Source organism: Melanotaenia boesemani, chromosome 24 (genome assembly GCF_017639745.1).
Source record: "Melanotaenia boesemani isolate fMelBoe1 chromosome 24, fMelBoe1.pri, whole genome shotgun sequence".
NCBI lineage: Eukaryota > Metazoa > Chordata > Actinopteri > Atheriniformes > Melanotaeniidae > Melanotaenia > Melanotaenia boesemani.
In genome coordinates, this window is record NC_055705.1 from 15517865 (window position 1) to 15532616 (window position 14752).

Below are 14752 nucleotides of genomic sequence, written 5' to 3' on the forward strand. Positions count from 1 at the left end.
CCTGACTGTGTATAGTTTATTTTTATTTTTATATAAATGTAATTAATCTTAGAAGGTTGGGCATGTGCTGTATTTTAGCTAATGTCCATTGAAGTCAACTAAATCTTAAAAATTCTTTAAAAAGAAAAAAAAGTGGCCCTAATAACACACATCACTGGTCTAGTAACCTGATTTTTTAACAGGTTACTGGTAAAGAACAGCACAATTTGGCAGTACATTAAAAAAGGAATTAAAACAAGTGTTTTCAAATGGTAAATGTTCCAGTTCACTCATTTCATTTAACTGCCTTTCAGTCATCAAAAGTGCATAAATGTAAACGTTTTCCATAGTTAACAAAATATGTTTACAGTTAATTAGCTACACCCAGATGAAATAAATGCATACTAATACAAGAGTCCTGCAACCACTTAAGACTTTTAATACAGTTTTTATGTAAAGGAGATTTGATGAGCTGCAGATTTGCATATTCATAAGAAAATGAATATATCTGCAACCACAAAGTCTATCTGAATACTTCTGGAGTCGCAGTAAAGGAAATACTTATATTTGTCAAGATGTGTAAATATCAGTATATGTGTTACAGCTGAATAATAAATGAAGATGGCACATAGCACAAATGAAAAATTTTCAGGCTTGCCAAAAAAAAATAAAAAATACTGTCAGTATTAAGATGAATAACATCCCTTTGGAATGATGCAGCTGTAGCTACACATCTCTATCAAATCATAGTAAAATATGTGATAATCTCTGCAAAAATCTGCTCTAATAAAGTGAAGCAGAACAAAATTTTAGTACGGACAGTTCAGATGAGGTATCAAAAATGGCCATTTTGGCAGTAAAAAAAGTAATATCTGCCTTTGAGTTTTAAATTTGTTTTTAATCAGATTACAAAAAAACTAATGTCACAGTTTAAAAACATGTCACATGTTGGAATAAGTGACTAGAATATACAGTACACAGACGGTTGGTTTGAATTTGGTGATTTTTGAACAGCAAACATGATGTGAATGTTTAAAAAGTTCCAAATACTAAAGCAGATGGAGATATCTGCTAAAAGAAAAGTCAGCAAACATCTTTAATAATATACAGTACAGAGCAAGCGTGTCTTTTCCTCTTTTAATTGTGAACTTTACATGAAAATTAAAGCAAGTAAGCCATGAATTTACAAGTCTCTATTCATCTTTTACTTCTATCCAGTGTGTGTGTGTTTATTACCATGCATCATAGCAGTCTGAAGGATCAGTGAATTCACTAAGCTTACTGGCCAAAAATGTACAAAGTCCCCCAAAAAACAGTGTGTGGTTCTCCTTTGATTGCAGTCAGTCCAGGAATGTACAAATTCTGCAGTCGAAGGTGTGAGGGCTGTTTTCACTGCCCTGAGCAAACTCAAAGCACCTTAGGGTGGATGAAGGAAAAGAAGCAGGGAAAAGCAATTATTTTTTAGAAAAAAAAAAAAGTCCTCCTTGTGCATGTAAAAACTGCTGCACTTGTGCATCTTTTGTGTCTTGCATGCATCTGCTTGTTTGTGCAACCAGAAAACCAGTCCTTAATTTGGAGAATATTCCCCTTTTATACTCATCAAGCTCATCAAGCTTATGGGATTTCGTCTGATCAACATTTTTTTTCTGAGCCTGAGCAACAAATTTTGACAGAAATTTCACCTTCCAGCACCCGACTTACAAAAGTGAAAACTTGATGTTCAAGATTTAGCAGTTTTATAATGAAAACTGCAAATATTGGGATTATTTTACTTAAGTGGAAGAACTTTTTACTAAAGAAATGATCCACTTGCCTTCAGGTCTGTGTATTAAACAGCATTTTAAAAAAGTCTCTAAAAAAAAGAAGATGCTGCTTATTTTTAAAACAGTTATTCTCAGTTTTTATAAGCAAGCAAAATTTCAGATGAAGTGTATTTCAGGCAATCTCACCAGTAACCCACCTAAAAATTAGACTGGCAAATGAATGATTTTGGTGTTTACTTTCAGACCATTTAAAACCTTCGCTGAATTCAGAAACGCTCCATGTAGGTGACGAGAAGAAAAAGGCTCAGTTTGAGTCGGAATCCAGTCTCTTCTCAGCTGTGCATGTAGCAGGGGGAGTCGGGACGGAAATCGTATTTGCTCACACAGGGTGGGTAATAGGTGGTGGTGAACATGTTGCTGGATGGCAGCGGGGAGGAGAAGTGGTTGCACGTCTCGTCGTTCACGTGAAGATTGTTTTTGTTTAGCGTCTAGAAAATAGAGAAATGTTTAAAGACCAATCAAAGCTAGAGGAGAAAGGAAGAAGACCAACTTAAGTAACGTTAGTGTTGCAGTAGCCCACCTTAAACTCCATGGGGATGTACTTTTCATTCTTTGGTGTGGCTTTGCCTTGCTTGGTGTATGTGAGGTGGTTGGGTGTGCTGGGGTGGATCACTGCTGACTCCACTGATGGTCGGTTCATGTTGTGGCAGTATGAGTAAGCCAGTCCTGACAGCAGGGCTGCTGCAAAGAAGCTGGCTGCACCCACAGCTACCAACTGGAACAAAGTAAAGGCTAAAAAATAGAGGGATGGGAGGTAAATAAAGGAAGAAATAAGGCACTATGAACCAGTGAGACCAAGAAATGTGGGCTTGAATACTAATAACATCAGCATTCAGAAGATTAAGAAGACCACATAAGGTTGTCTGTTCCTATGTCCCCTGGAGCACTAGCATCTTTCATCTTGAGCAGTTCTCATCACTGCCCCACTACCCCACTGCCCATGCTGCAGGACACAGAGGAGAAAGATGGCTTTTGTTCCCAAGGTCCACCACTTAAATTTGACCGGCCCCCCAGGTGCCAGCCCAAGAACAGACAAATCAAATTTGAACAAGTATTCAGTGTAAACTCACCTTTACCTTGACAAACCTCAGATGCCCAAGTGCAAGTGAATGCAACATGTTTTGTACTTCTTTATGTTGTTCTACATCACCTCTACCATCATAATGTAGCATCCATACAGCATCAATCACCAGCTGCTTATATAGTAATATTTGTCCAAACGGTTTACATTTTATGAAGAGTAAAAGTAATAAAAACCACCAGTTATGATGATTGAAGTTAAACAGCTATAATGCTGAAGAAACTCAGATAAAACTTGTGTTAAAGCTTCAAGCATCTTTTTCTTGCCATCAGTTAGGTATAAGTGTTTGTGCAGCAGTGATTAAAGCCATAAAATACAGAAATGCTCTAAGTAAACCATTGTTGATGGAAAAATATCATTGGCTGTTTCCTTTTACACATTTTGCTTCCGTTTTTGCACAAGATGACCAATTTAGCTCTAATAGTCAGTTATTTACTAAAATCTAGATTTTTTTTTAAAGGTCCCCATAAAAAATTTCCTAGATCCACCCGTTTATGATGCCTTTGCCTAAACCCATCCAGGAAGTTAGAGAACTTCATTTAGACATGAAGCAGGTGAGAGGCAGGATACACCCTGGACAGGTCACCAGTCCATCGCAGGGCCAACATAGAGACAAACAGCCATTCACACTCACACTAACTCCTAGAAAGAATTTAGAGTCACCAGTTAACCTAATATGCTTGTCTTTGGACGATGGGAGAAAACCGAAGTAACTGGAGAGAACCCACGCATACACGGGAAGAGCATGCAAACTCTGCACAAAAAGGCGACCGCCCCCCAGGTTCAAACCTCCGCCCAGCCAAGGTTCGAAACAGCGACCTTCTTGCTGTGAGGCCTAACCACCACACCACTGTGCAGCTCCAGTCAGTTTTCCAGGGGGGATAAAATGGGATCCTTTGTTATGAGAGTATAAATACTAGCATGAAAACAATAACCAGTGTAGAAAAAATAAAAAGAAATTTAGAACATCAGGTCTTTTCTTTGAGAACATTCAATGAGCAGAACATTATTTGAAAGAGAATTTGGCTTTTTGTTTCTGAACTGCTCTGAAGACCAGGGAAAGTGCATTTGTGGATAGGCACAGCAATCTAAAGTTGGTTTAACCCTGCAACACTGAGGTGATGCATGAATGCTTTGAAGAAGGGAGATCTGACCACTGCTGGCTCTGGACAGAAATCTAGGGGCTTAAAGGTTCACTGGGTCCACACTGCTCTGGGGACAATAACAACACTAAAAATCACTACAATCAGCCCTGTGCATGTCATCACATATTATTTGGACCATGTTTAGAGTGCATCCTCATCCTGACTCTCTTCTCTTCAAGGAAAAGCAAAGAAGGGAGTTTCATCAAACTGAAAGTTGATGTCAGCAGTTTGCTTTTATCAAAGACCGAAAATCAATTCCCTGTGTTGCCTCTGCTACACGTTACAGACAAAACTAGTCTCTTGATGGCATGAATGAACAGAAAAATACTTTGCTGGAATTAAATTGTGAAGAAACCATGTGTGACTGTGTGAATGCAATAGACAGAGAGAACAATGCACTGTTATTTGGGGAGAGCAAGCACTTGCTTTAACTTACTTCCACAGCTCTGCTCCTCTTGTCCGTGTAAAATGACTGAAGAAGGAGAAAAACACATCAGTAGAGTGAGGAAAAGTTGGTACATCTCAAAAAGATAAAAATAAAAAAAAACAGCTAATTTGTCTCCTTGTTCTAGATAGGCTCATTGCAGACATCTTAATTAACTCCTTTATATTTCCATGAATGCATGAACGAGTCAGCATTTGTTGGGGTCTGATTACACTCTGGTGCAAGATTCTTCAGCTTACATCAGCAGAAACTTCCTGCATACCTTGGTTCAGCAATTTAAAGCATGCCCTTACCTGGCACCTCATGAGGCTGGCATGGCCTGGACTGGGTGAGGTTGCCTTGGCAAAGGTTGACCTCCTGGTCTTCACCACATCGATGTGTGCGATGTTGCAAGCCCTCCTCATCACAATCCCCCCAGTCCGTCCATTCACCCCAACCTGCCCGTAAAGAGACAGACAGCATACAGAAGAAAGCTAAGACATTAATTTGTATAAAGCATTCTTTTCCATAGAGATGATTTACACCATATAATAATGCATGAACATCCAAGTATAAGAAATCTATATATCTTGGCTAAAATATGTTAATTATTTTATTTTTTAATATAAATTATCTCAGAAAACATGTCAATTTCACTGTGCTTTTAATTTGACATCAGCAAATGTTGCTTTCATTTATATTTTCAGTGCCTAAAATTTGAGGTTACCATTTTTTTGTCCATTTCCTGACTTTCAGCACACACATGCTGGATTAGGCTCCAACAGCCACATTGTTTGCTTCTCAGTGCAAATATTGATTTTTTTACACTGGGTGGAGATTATCCGTCAGAGTCCACACAAGCCCCAACATTTATTCTAGACAGACTCACTGTCCATCCATCCATCCATCCATCCATCCATCCATCCATCACAGTGAGTTCCAAAGCCGGGTGTCTCAATCAGGTGGTCGCCAGTCCATCACCACACTAAATGTCAGGATGAATTCATTGTGTGACAGTATTGATGAAATGCAATAAACTCTGTTTAGGATTCTTTCTTTTAAATCTATGTTTAAATGGCAAATATTCAGTTCAGTTGGATGTCTTAATTAAAAAATATGCATATGTTTCTGTGCACAATCCCTTTTTTGTTGTTTTTTGTTTTGTTTTTTTAGCCTAATGAATACTAATTGATATAAAAGAAAACATTTTTTCCTTTTACTAAAATGAAAATCAGATTTTAAATAATAGTTTTACATCTGGCACATTTAGACTTAATTTTAAAGTCCCCCTCTGGTAAAAATGAACTTTTTGACATTGTTAACACACCTTCTATATGATGTTTTTTATATGTTAGAAGACATATCACAAGCAAAACAACAGAGCTTTTCATTTATTTAAGCTTAAACATCTTATCCAAAGGTGTTAACCAATGACAGAAGTCAGGGTGTTACACATTTTAGCCTTTTATCTGAGTCTGATAAATCTCTTTCTTTTCATCTTAAGACACGGGGGCAGGTCCTGACATTTTGTTTCTGTGCTGCTAAACCATTAGACTATGGTACCTCAGAGCTGGCTGCCACATTCATAACATAATGAGCAAATAGTAATAAAATAATAATAGTGGCCAATTTCACTCACTTGGAGCCAAAATCACAAGTTTTTCTATTTCCAGGCAGCAACTGCTACCAGATTTATCAGGTCACGTATTTATGAAAACTGACGTTATTCCAGCTGATTACCCTGGAGCTAGTGTGAGAATAAGAGGGCATGCCTACATTTTTTTTTAACCTAGTGTGTTTTCCCTTTGTCCCACTCTCATTTGCAATGTACGCTGCCGGGAAAAAGCCACTAACTGTAATTCTAGGCCAATCCCCTTTAATCTTGGAACATCAACTTTTAACTTCAGTCTCCCTGCAAAGCCAGTGTCATCATTTCTTCATAAGAAGTGAAGTGAACAAATCAAAACATTTTAAAAAACAAACCTAGATTGCTAAAAATTTATTGAACGGGGTTAAACTGCCCTTGCAAACAAAAACAAGGTATTTGGGGGATATCTCAGAAGCAAAACAACATGGCATTCTTTGAGAAGTAGTGGTGGAGCACTAGCTCCTTGCTGAAAAAAAAAAAACTTTAGCTTTTGGTAACGTGCATTCTCTAGCTACACTATAAGAAAATCTGGGAACTATGACACAACTGTGGCCAGGTTGCTAAAGAAAATCTCATAAGCAAGTGTTCCAGACCACCAGATAAATTGAATTCCTTCTGAAGGAAATGCTAAAACACGTGCATGCCTCTTTTTCTGAGCTAAGTGATGTCTACAGTGATATGACACTGTTTTAACAGCAGATAACTTCACAAATTTTCAAGACTTTTTAAACCTTAACAAAGAAAAAAATGAATTTATTGATCTGTGACCTGCAGAACGCCACTGACCATCTGTTTCTACTACAAAAAACATCACATATGCTTTTATACCTTCACAGATGTGTGTATTACAGAGGGCTTCTTCAGTATGCAGGCCTATACAGATGTCTCCTCCATTTGCAGGGGGTGGGCTGTTGCATGTCCGGGTCCGGTGATAGTGCCCGCCACCACAGCTGGACGAGCACTGGGACCAGGAGGACCAGCAAGACCAGACTCCACTCACTGCAGTGCACATGCATAATAAAACTGTCAGTGTACTTTACAGCAAAACTGCAATGCCAGTAAGAGTCTTTGTTACCTGGACAGGGCTGAATGTTGCAGTCCTGATACTCCACTGGGGATCCTACACAGGCTCCCGGGTTAGTCCGTCCCTCGGACGTAGAGCAGCTACGCTTCCGGGTTCTGAACCCTCCAGAACACTGCTGGGAACAGCTGGACCACGTTTCCCAGGATCCCCATCGGGCACCTTGAGGCTGGGAAAAAGTTCGGCTGCTAGTCTTTGCTAAATCTTCAACTAGAGCTGGAGATGGAGGGAAAACACTTTTTATTTGCTTTGTTAGAATCCAAAGTTATAATTTATTTGTCCGTTCAATTGTAAGAAATGCACAAGAAAAATTCAGCTATTTGAATTATTAACGCTGATGCAAACATAAGACATAGCCTGTTAAATGAATAAACTGCTTATAAAACATAACTTTCCACAGAGTTGTGTGTTTTTTGTTGCCAAACTTAGCAAGCAGTGTGCCATAAAACATTAATTAGCCAAGTGCAATGTGAGTCAGACTAAAAAAACAGAAAGTGGATTTCCCTGAGAGCCCACTTACACACACACACACAGACAATCAGAAATTATTTACATATGAATCAGGAGCACTTCCTGCGGCTTTCAAATAAGGCTAACAAAAACGTGTCATTAAGGACTGTAGACATTTTCGCCCTGCCAGCTTTTTTGATTTTGGAGAAATGGTAACAAGATTCATAAATCAATCTCCCACTTTTCATCCTGACCACATGAAAAGCAATCAGTCTGGTTGTCCAGTGTTCACAGACATAAAACCAGCTGTGTTTCTTGACTGGGAGCAGTGCTACAAACAGCGCAGCATAAAGACCAAGCAGTTATAGATACTGTTTGGACTCATTTGTGGAGTTCAATTAAAATAACAGATTGATTTAAATGTAACAAAAAAAAAAAAGAAAATCACACCCAATTATCCCCCTGTAGTTAAACTCGGATCTGGAAACACCCGAATCCAAGGCTCCAGCTGTGTTTCCACGGTAACAATCAAAGAATACATGCTGACAACTTCTAGCAATTTTTTGGTGGGATTGTTTCCTCTCGAATCAAGGACTTACAGTCAGTCTGGCAAGATCCAGAGCCATCATTGGGGCAGAAACGGGTCTCCAGCTTCTTCCTGCCCAGCTGGAGCTGCTGGGGGTCATGCAGCAGCGCCCGACAGGTGTACCTGAACCTTTGCTCTTGCCTTGACCCATCTTGACTGACATTTACTGGCATCCACGGGGTCCAGGGTGTGTTGCGACGAACCTCAGGGCAAGCCTCCAGGTTACAGGCCTTGTACTCCTAGAGAACAGAATCAAGAGAGCTCATCATCACTAAATAAACAACAACTACTTTTTCTTTTTTAAAGAGCTTTATTAAGTAACAATTAACTATAGTCTGTCTATAAACAAAAAAACATTTTATCATCTTGAATAAAAACACAGCTGTACCGTTTCACATCCTGGACAGTTATTCCCATTCTCACAGTTTCTAGTTCGAGAGTGGACCCCTCCTCCGCATTCAGCACTGCAGTGAGCCCAGGGCCCCCAAGCTGTCCACAGCACAGGCAGCGGACACGGCTTTTTCTCATTGCACAGTCTGAAAGCACAAAATCACGTCATGACTGCAACACAGTCACAGTCCTGTAAGATGATTACATTTCTAGCAGCTGTTATGATTACATTCTCCCCCTTCCTTGTACAAACACATTCCTCCTCACCTTTCCTCCCGGCCCTGACCGACGCATATTCGACCGCCGTGGCGAGGCGAGGGGTTGTTGCAGGATCGCTGCCTTACCTCGAATCCGATGCCACAGCTGCTGCTGCACTGGCCCCAGGAAGACCAGGGAGTCCAGCCACCATTTCTAAGAAACAGAAGGTAATGTAAATGCTACATGAGGTGAGGATGTGTGCCAATCCGTCAGAATTTAAATGCTAGTAGTCCACTTAAAAAAGTGCAATAAGGCTGATGGTTTTTTTTCCCCAATTTCTTTACTCCTTCTCATGCAATCACCTGTGAATCTTTGTCCCATCTTTAATCACTTAATGAAGTTCTTTCATACAGCTTGATGAGCTCTTTTGCTACAGCTATTACAGAATTTATAAGGTGCAGTTTCACAGCAGCTTAGGCTAATTACTCTGTCTGGTTTGGTTGATGTTTTAAATAAATAGCATTGAGATTCTGAACGTGTCCATCAGAGGAACATACCTTGAACAGTTTGCCACCTGGATGGTCGGGCCTCTGCATTCAGCCCCACCACATCTGGCCACTGGTCCATCACAGAAGCGAGACCGACACAGGCAGCTACTGAAAAAGCCCTCGCCATCATCGTGGTTACAAGGTTGCCACGGTGCCCACGGACCAAAACCGCCATCCTGTGTCAGGTTTCTCACCTCCAGAGAAGATTGAAGAGGGTGTTTGACTTTATCACATTCCTTTAGAGGCACAAATATTACTACGATATCCACAGCTTGCTCTTACTGGGCATTCGGTGATGTTTTGGGTCCACTGGTTCATGTTGGAGCTCTCCTCGATGGTGGTGCAGCGCTTCTGTTTTAGATCCCAGCCACAATAAGGGTCCCGAGCCCCCATGCATTCACTAAGAGGAAAACAGTTAACAAAAGTTTGTTTAAGACACATGGACTATCTTCAACAGGTTTTCTCAATATATAAGGACATAAAAGAGCTGCTGGGACTAAGAACTAATGTACAGTTTATCAGAATATTTGAGAAGTTCATTTATCATCAAGCAATTCATTATGTAAAGTCTGTTTTCCGCCATGCCAAAATATGGCCCAAACGTTCAAATGCGGCCTCTTTACAGTGGAAGTAAACAATGCTTTTAGCTTAATCACCTCTGTCAGCGTTTGTTATGTTCCTTACAGACTTGGATACCCACAAGAGTGTGTCTTTTTTAATGGCACCTCATTTATTCATCACTTTAGTACTAACCTGAGTCAATGGATTTACACATTTACCATCAGCACAAAAAAAAAAGAAAAGAAAAGAAAACACACAATTATACACTAAATTAAAGATGACAGCTTTTGAATTTGATTCCTAACACCGAGTCCTGAAATTGTTGACAGCTGGCTCATACCGTTCGGTTGGATAGGTGGAGCAGCGCTCTAATGGGATCTTCACCAGTCTGTCATTGAGCCCCACAAACAAGGATCTGTCGTTGTAAAGGATTTGCAGACTCTTTATCGTCCCCACTTGCCCCTCTGGGAGGATCCTGAGCTCCTCCAGGTAGCAGCCATGAAGGCTTTTATTGGTTGTGGCAAGAGCTTTCAGGATGGTGCCATATTCTGACGGAATGAGAAGAAAAGCACAGCAATAAATGAGTTGAAATATTTAAATATAAACATTACTGTTATTTGCAGATCAGCCTTTTCTTGCTCACCAGTGCCAATATACATGACGTGGTAGAGAGCGTCTCGGCCCTGCACGATGTCCACCACCAGCTTGGAGAAGCGCAGGTTGTCCTGGGTGAGCAGGGGGTTGATGGTGACTGGTTGAACCACGTCGCTCATGAGGAAGAGTCGCTGGGCATCCTGGAGGTTGCGCTCAGTCAGGTTTCGCCCTGGGCCGTCCTCCTCTAGCGTGCCACACTGACAAGTCAGAAAGGAGGGATCAGTCTGACGGGTATCAGTACCACACATTTAGTTTTTGTTCTTATAATATGCAACAGCAGCTTCATGATTATTATTGCTGCTGCTGTATGTGTGGACTTTCTTGTTTGCTGCTTCATACAGCAGAATTCCTGACAATGAGAATCTGCTGAATGAGTTTCCTAAAAATAAAGAATTTAAAATTAATTATGTTGTTGTCTCAAAATCTGTTTACTCTTATGAATTTCTGTTAATTTTATTCCAGTCTTTATGTCACACCTGCTATGTGTTAAGTTTTCTGTTTCTATTAGTTCTACTTGCCTCAGTGTTTACACTCCTTGGTTTCTTATGACTTCTTAGTGTCAAACATACTAGTTTTGAAATTGGCAATGTTATTTTGTTCCTTACATGAATGACGGCTTATAAAACTGATTGGCTTATACACTAGTTACACATGTTTCACACTTACAGCATAAATGATCATTTTTTTTCTTTTTTTAGGCAATTTTATGGCTGTTTCATAGTTAACCCAATTTCATTTGATTGTCCTTTTTTATATTTTCATCATGTCTTCCATTTTGAGTAAGAAAAATGAGAAAATATTTTTGTTTAAGTAAATATTTATTCAACAGGGATTAAATGCAAAGCTAAATAAAACAGCAAATCTTCACTACTAAGTCCCTGAAGTTTGAATTAAATAGTAGTTTACTGGACAACTTGCCAAGCATTTATTTTAAGAGGTATGCTAGAGATCTAGAGATCTGCACTCTTTATCTATGTACTGTAAAGCTTTAAATTCCATAAAATAAAATTAAATGCATGCTAGTTTTTTTAAAGGTTGCTTACAAACTTTGCAGGGTGGCTTACACATTCTTATGTCTACCAACAAGTTGTCAATAGAAAAGCATTGCTGCATCTGTGGATGCAGTGTGGAATGTTTGCTTGGTTTGATCTGTGAGTTACCTGAAAATTGGGTATGGGGTTTGGGGTGGAGAGCCAAGCAGTGCGAGGATTCTCCTGGTAGCGAAAAGGTCCGTTGAAAGCCAGGGTGATGGCGCTCAGATTGAAGGCACACACAGCAGAAGCTGATATACTGTTCCTGAACGAGGAGAGGGTGTTAATCAGGGTCAGATCTCTATTTAATGTGATAGAAAATAAGAAACATACTTTGGATTAGAACATTAGTGGCATTTCAGGTGCTGTGCTTGTCTGTTCTTTTCTTTGTTTAATAAATATGAAAATCTGAAAACAAAAATTTTACTGAGAACATATGATGAAAGAAATATATGTACAAAATCAATAAATAAAATAAAAATAAAAATAAATTAATAAAGTAAAATAAAGTCTGAAAGGGAGTAAGAAAAAGTATATAAATACTTGTCAATCCCTACCATCAATTTTTCTTTACAGTTTTTTAAATATCTACATACAATTATCTACATATCGTTCTGGAAATCACAAACAAGACAACAAATATACAAGTATGATTGTCATATATATATATAAACCAGTCAATTCTCTATTGACATTTTTGTGAAGGGTGATTTCTAAAGTCTTCAAATATACACCTACAAATTGACCATTATCAAACAAGAGAGTGTTCAGTCAGAGGCTACTTCATATCCAGCTGTGCCATATACAATACAGCAACAGTTTTATTCATTGACACCTTACAAATGTTTATAATGACTGTTTGTTCTAGTTCTTTTTATTAATTTATACATATGTAAAGCCCCACTACTGAATCTGGCAGATTTTCTCACTGAGGTGCCCCCTGATGACGGCCAAATTAGCATCCGTTTTGCATACTGTCGCTACTCTGAGATCTCACCAGCGAGTAAAAGTCAGTCGTATGTTGACTCTTGTCTTATGTCTTGCTCTGTCACTTTCTCTCTTTCTTTTCCTGACTTTCTTGTAGGTTTCTTTGCTGAATAACCATGGTGTGCATTCAAAATGGCCGACGTGGTGTCATCTAGTTGTGTCGCAGTGCCAAAAAGTGAAATACTTCTGTACAGTGAAACGCCGGGATGAAAAAAATCTGTGAAGTGTTGTTTCTCAGACTCAAGAAACTGCTGGGCATCGATGGCTTCACAACTATACGTAAAAAAAATGTCACTGTTCCATAAAATTGAGTCAGAAGCACAGAGTTTTAATTTATGTAGTGCTTTAACCTTTGCATCTTCCTTTTTAACTGCAACAATATCCTGCCATTTCCATTTGGAGATTAATCAAGTAATCTTTTCTCTATTCTTTAAGAGTTTTCACAAAAGAACAACCCAAGAAACCATGATTTTCATGATAATTCCCTCATTTGTAAACTCATTTTGTCTCCTTTTATGATGCTGTTAATGAATATACTCACACATTAGTGGTGAAGACTCCATAAATCAGGTCTTGCTCTGGTAAGTAGAAGGTGCTCTGCAGCTCATTGAAGTAAAAGGGGATCTCTCCGGAGCGAGAGCAGTTAAGGCGGGCCTTCATAAAGGTGGTCCAGGTGTCTTCTAAAAGAAAACGTCCGCCTATGTCGTTCTTACAGACCCGCGCCACTCGAGAGAACACCATCTTCCCACAGTCATTTTCAACCGCGGTTTCTCTCAGGAAGAAGTAGGCGAACCGGCCGATCTCATAAGCAGAGACAAAATGAGGCTCTAGAGGGGATGAGAGGAGAGGAAAAAAACAGTTCAGAGACATGGATCAACACAAAGTTGAGGAAAGACACAAACTGGGCTGTGCGTTGGTCACCGTTGAGCCATTTAGAGTTGTACTGGGCAGTGCGCAGTGGCGGCATGTTCCCCAGGCTCCTGTAGATGACAGGGTCACGCCCAGAGAAATCAATCACAGTGGCAGCATACAACTCGCCCTTCTCTGTCATCATGGCGGTGGAGTTATGCCGCGGGTCGTAGGGACAGCGGGCAACACCGTTCACTGTGTCCAGCACCTGACTGATGTTAGAAATCTGGCAACAAAAAGGGGGAAAAAAAATCATCTCATTCATATTCAACAAATACCAAAACGCACAAATGAAAAAAATCAGTAAACCTTATCTAAAGAAAGGCTGAAGAAATGCTGTTCCCATGTTATTTTTTTGTCGGTTTTACATAAAAACAAGATGCCACAGTGGGATATGGCAGCCTGTGGTACCAACCTGCCTGGTTATGCAGACAGGTGTGAAAGCGTTGGTCCCACATGTGAAGAGCGTTCTCCGGTTTATCAGCAAAACACGGATATAGTTTTGACATTCATCCTGCAGAAAAACGCAACACAACTGCTGTCACTTCCACGTGACAGACTGTTTGTTAGTCAGAGTAAAAAGATGATGCATTCGACCTGATTTTGTGACAGAGCACACTACCTCAGATTTGCCCTTGCTCTGACATGAACGCCTAGTGTCTTCACTGGGTGCCCAGGCTGTTGCCTGAGAAAAGAAATTAGATTTGGTTAGGAGAATTAGAAATTATTTTCTTGTACTTGTAATTATAACAACATATAGCTGTGTTAATTGTGCCAGCATAGTTGTTTTCCTTTATTACAAAAATAATAACACATATTATTATTACATATACAATTATTTAACAAAATCATGTAACTTTTACATATAAATTAGATGGAAAGTGAGATCATAAAACCATAAGATAAACATCATATCCTCTTAGGTCACATGAAACTGATTTAACTTTATTCAGCAAGATGATTTATTTTTCCTTTGCAGTGATTTTGATGTTGACTCCATGCAAAGGGAACATCATATTTAAATGTATTTTATAGATATTGGGAAAACTGTTCTTAGTAGTAAAGAAACTCTGGTTATCACCATATATTAGACTTTACCTGCATTAGGGAGACGTTGCTTAAACTCAGCCGGAAAAGGAAGTTTCTGCAAAAGACATTTTTCCCGAGGTTAAACAGCAGAGTGCAAACAGCAGAAATACATTGTTTGTAAATGATAAATAAATATCTGCTGTATATTAGAACTGAATTCTAGTCATT

General features: G+C 39.4%; 1 protein-coding gene across 4 annotated transcripts in view; it reads right to left on the reverse strand.

Annotated features, from left to right (window-relative positions):
* Positions 1–1492: 1492 nt before the first annotated feature.
* The window catches only part of LOC121635906 (semaphorin-5B-like), a 31322-nt gene continuing 18062 nt past the window's right edge, over positions 1493–14752 (reverse strand). For 3 of the 4 annotated variants that reach the window (XM_041979317.1, XM_041979315.1, XM_041979316.1), the window contains exons 4-22: positions 14594–14639; positions 14118–14180; positions 13911–14033; positions 13508–13721; positions 13128–13413; positions 11729–11864; positions 10558–10765; positions 10255–10462; positions 9636–9753; positions 9363–9547; positions 8875–9018; positions 8606–8753; positions 8231–8456; positions 7176–7397; positions 6929–7099; positions 4767–4910; positions 4465–4500; positions 2323–2534; positions 1493–2230 (exon numbers count right to left, since the gene is read on the reverse strand). In XM_041979317.1, coding sequence (XP_041835251.1) covers positions 2075–2230; positions 2323–2534; positions 4465–4500; positions 4767–4910; positions 6929–7099; positions 7176–7397; positions 8231–8456; positions 8606–8753; positions 8875–9018; positions 9363–9547; positions 9636–9753; positions 10255–10462; positions 10558–10765; positions 11729–11864; positions 13128–13413; positions 13508–13721; positions 13911–14033; positions 14118–14180; positions 14594–14639 — 3046 coding nt within the window. In that variant the 3' untranslated portion in view covers positions 1493–2074. The remainder of the gene's footprint in view (positions 2231–2322; positions 2535–4464; positions 4501–4766; positions 4911–6928; positions 7100–7175; positions 7398–8230; positions 8457–8605; positions 8754–8874; positions 9019–9362; positions 9548–9635; positions 9754–10254; positions 10463–10557; positions 10766–11728; positions 11865–13127; positions 13414–13507; positions 13722–13910; positions 14034–14117; positions 14181–14593; positions 14640–14752) is intronic. The other variant, XM_041979318.1, reaches the window with a different exon arrangement.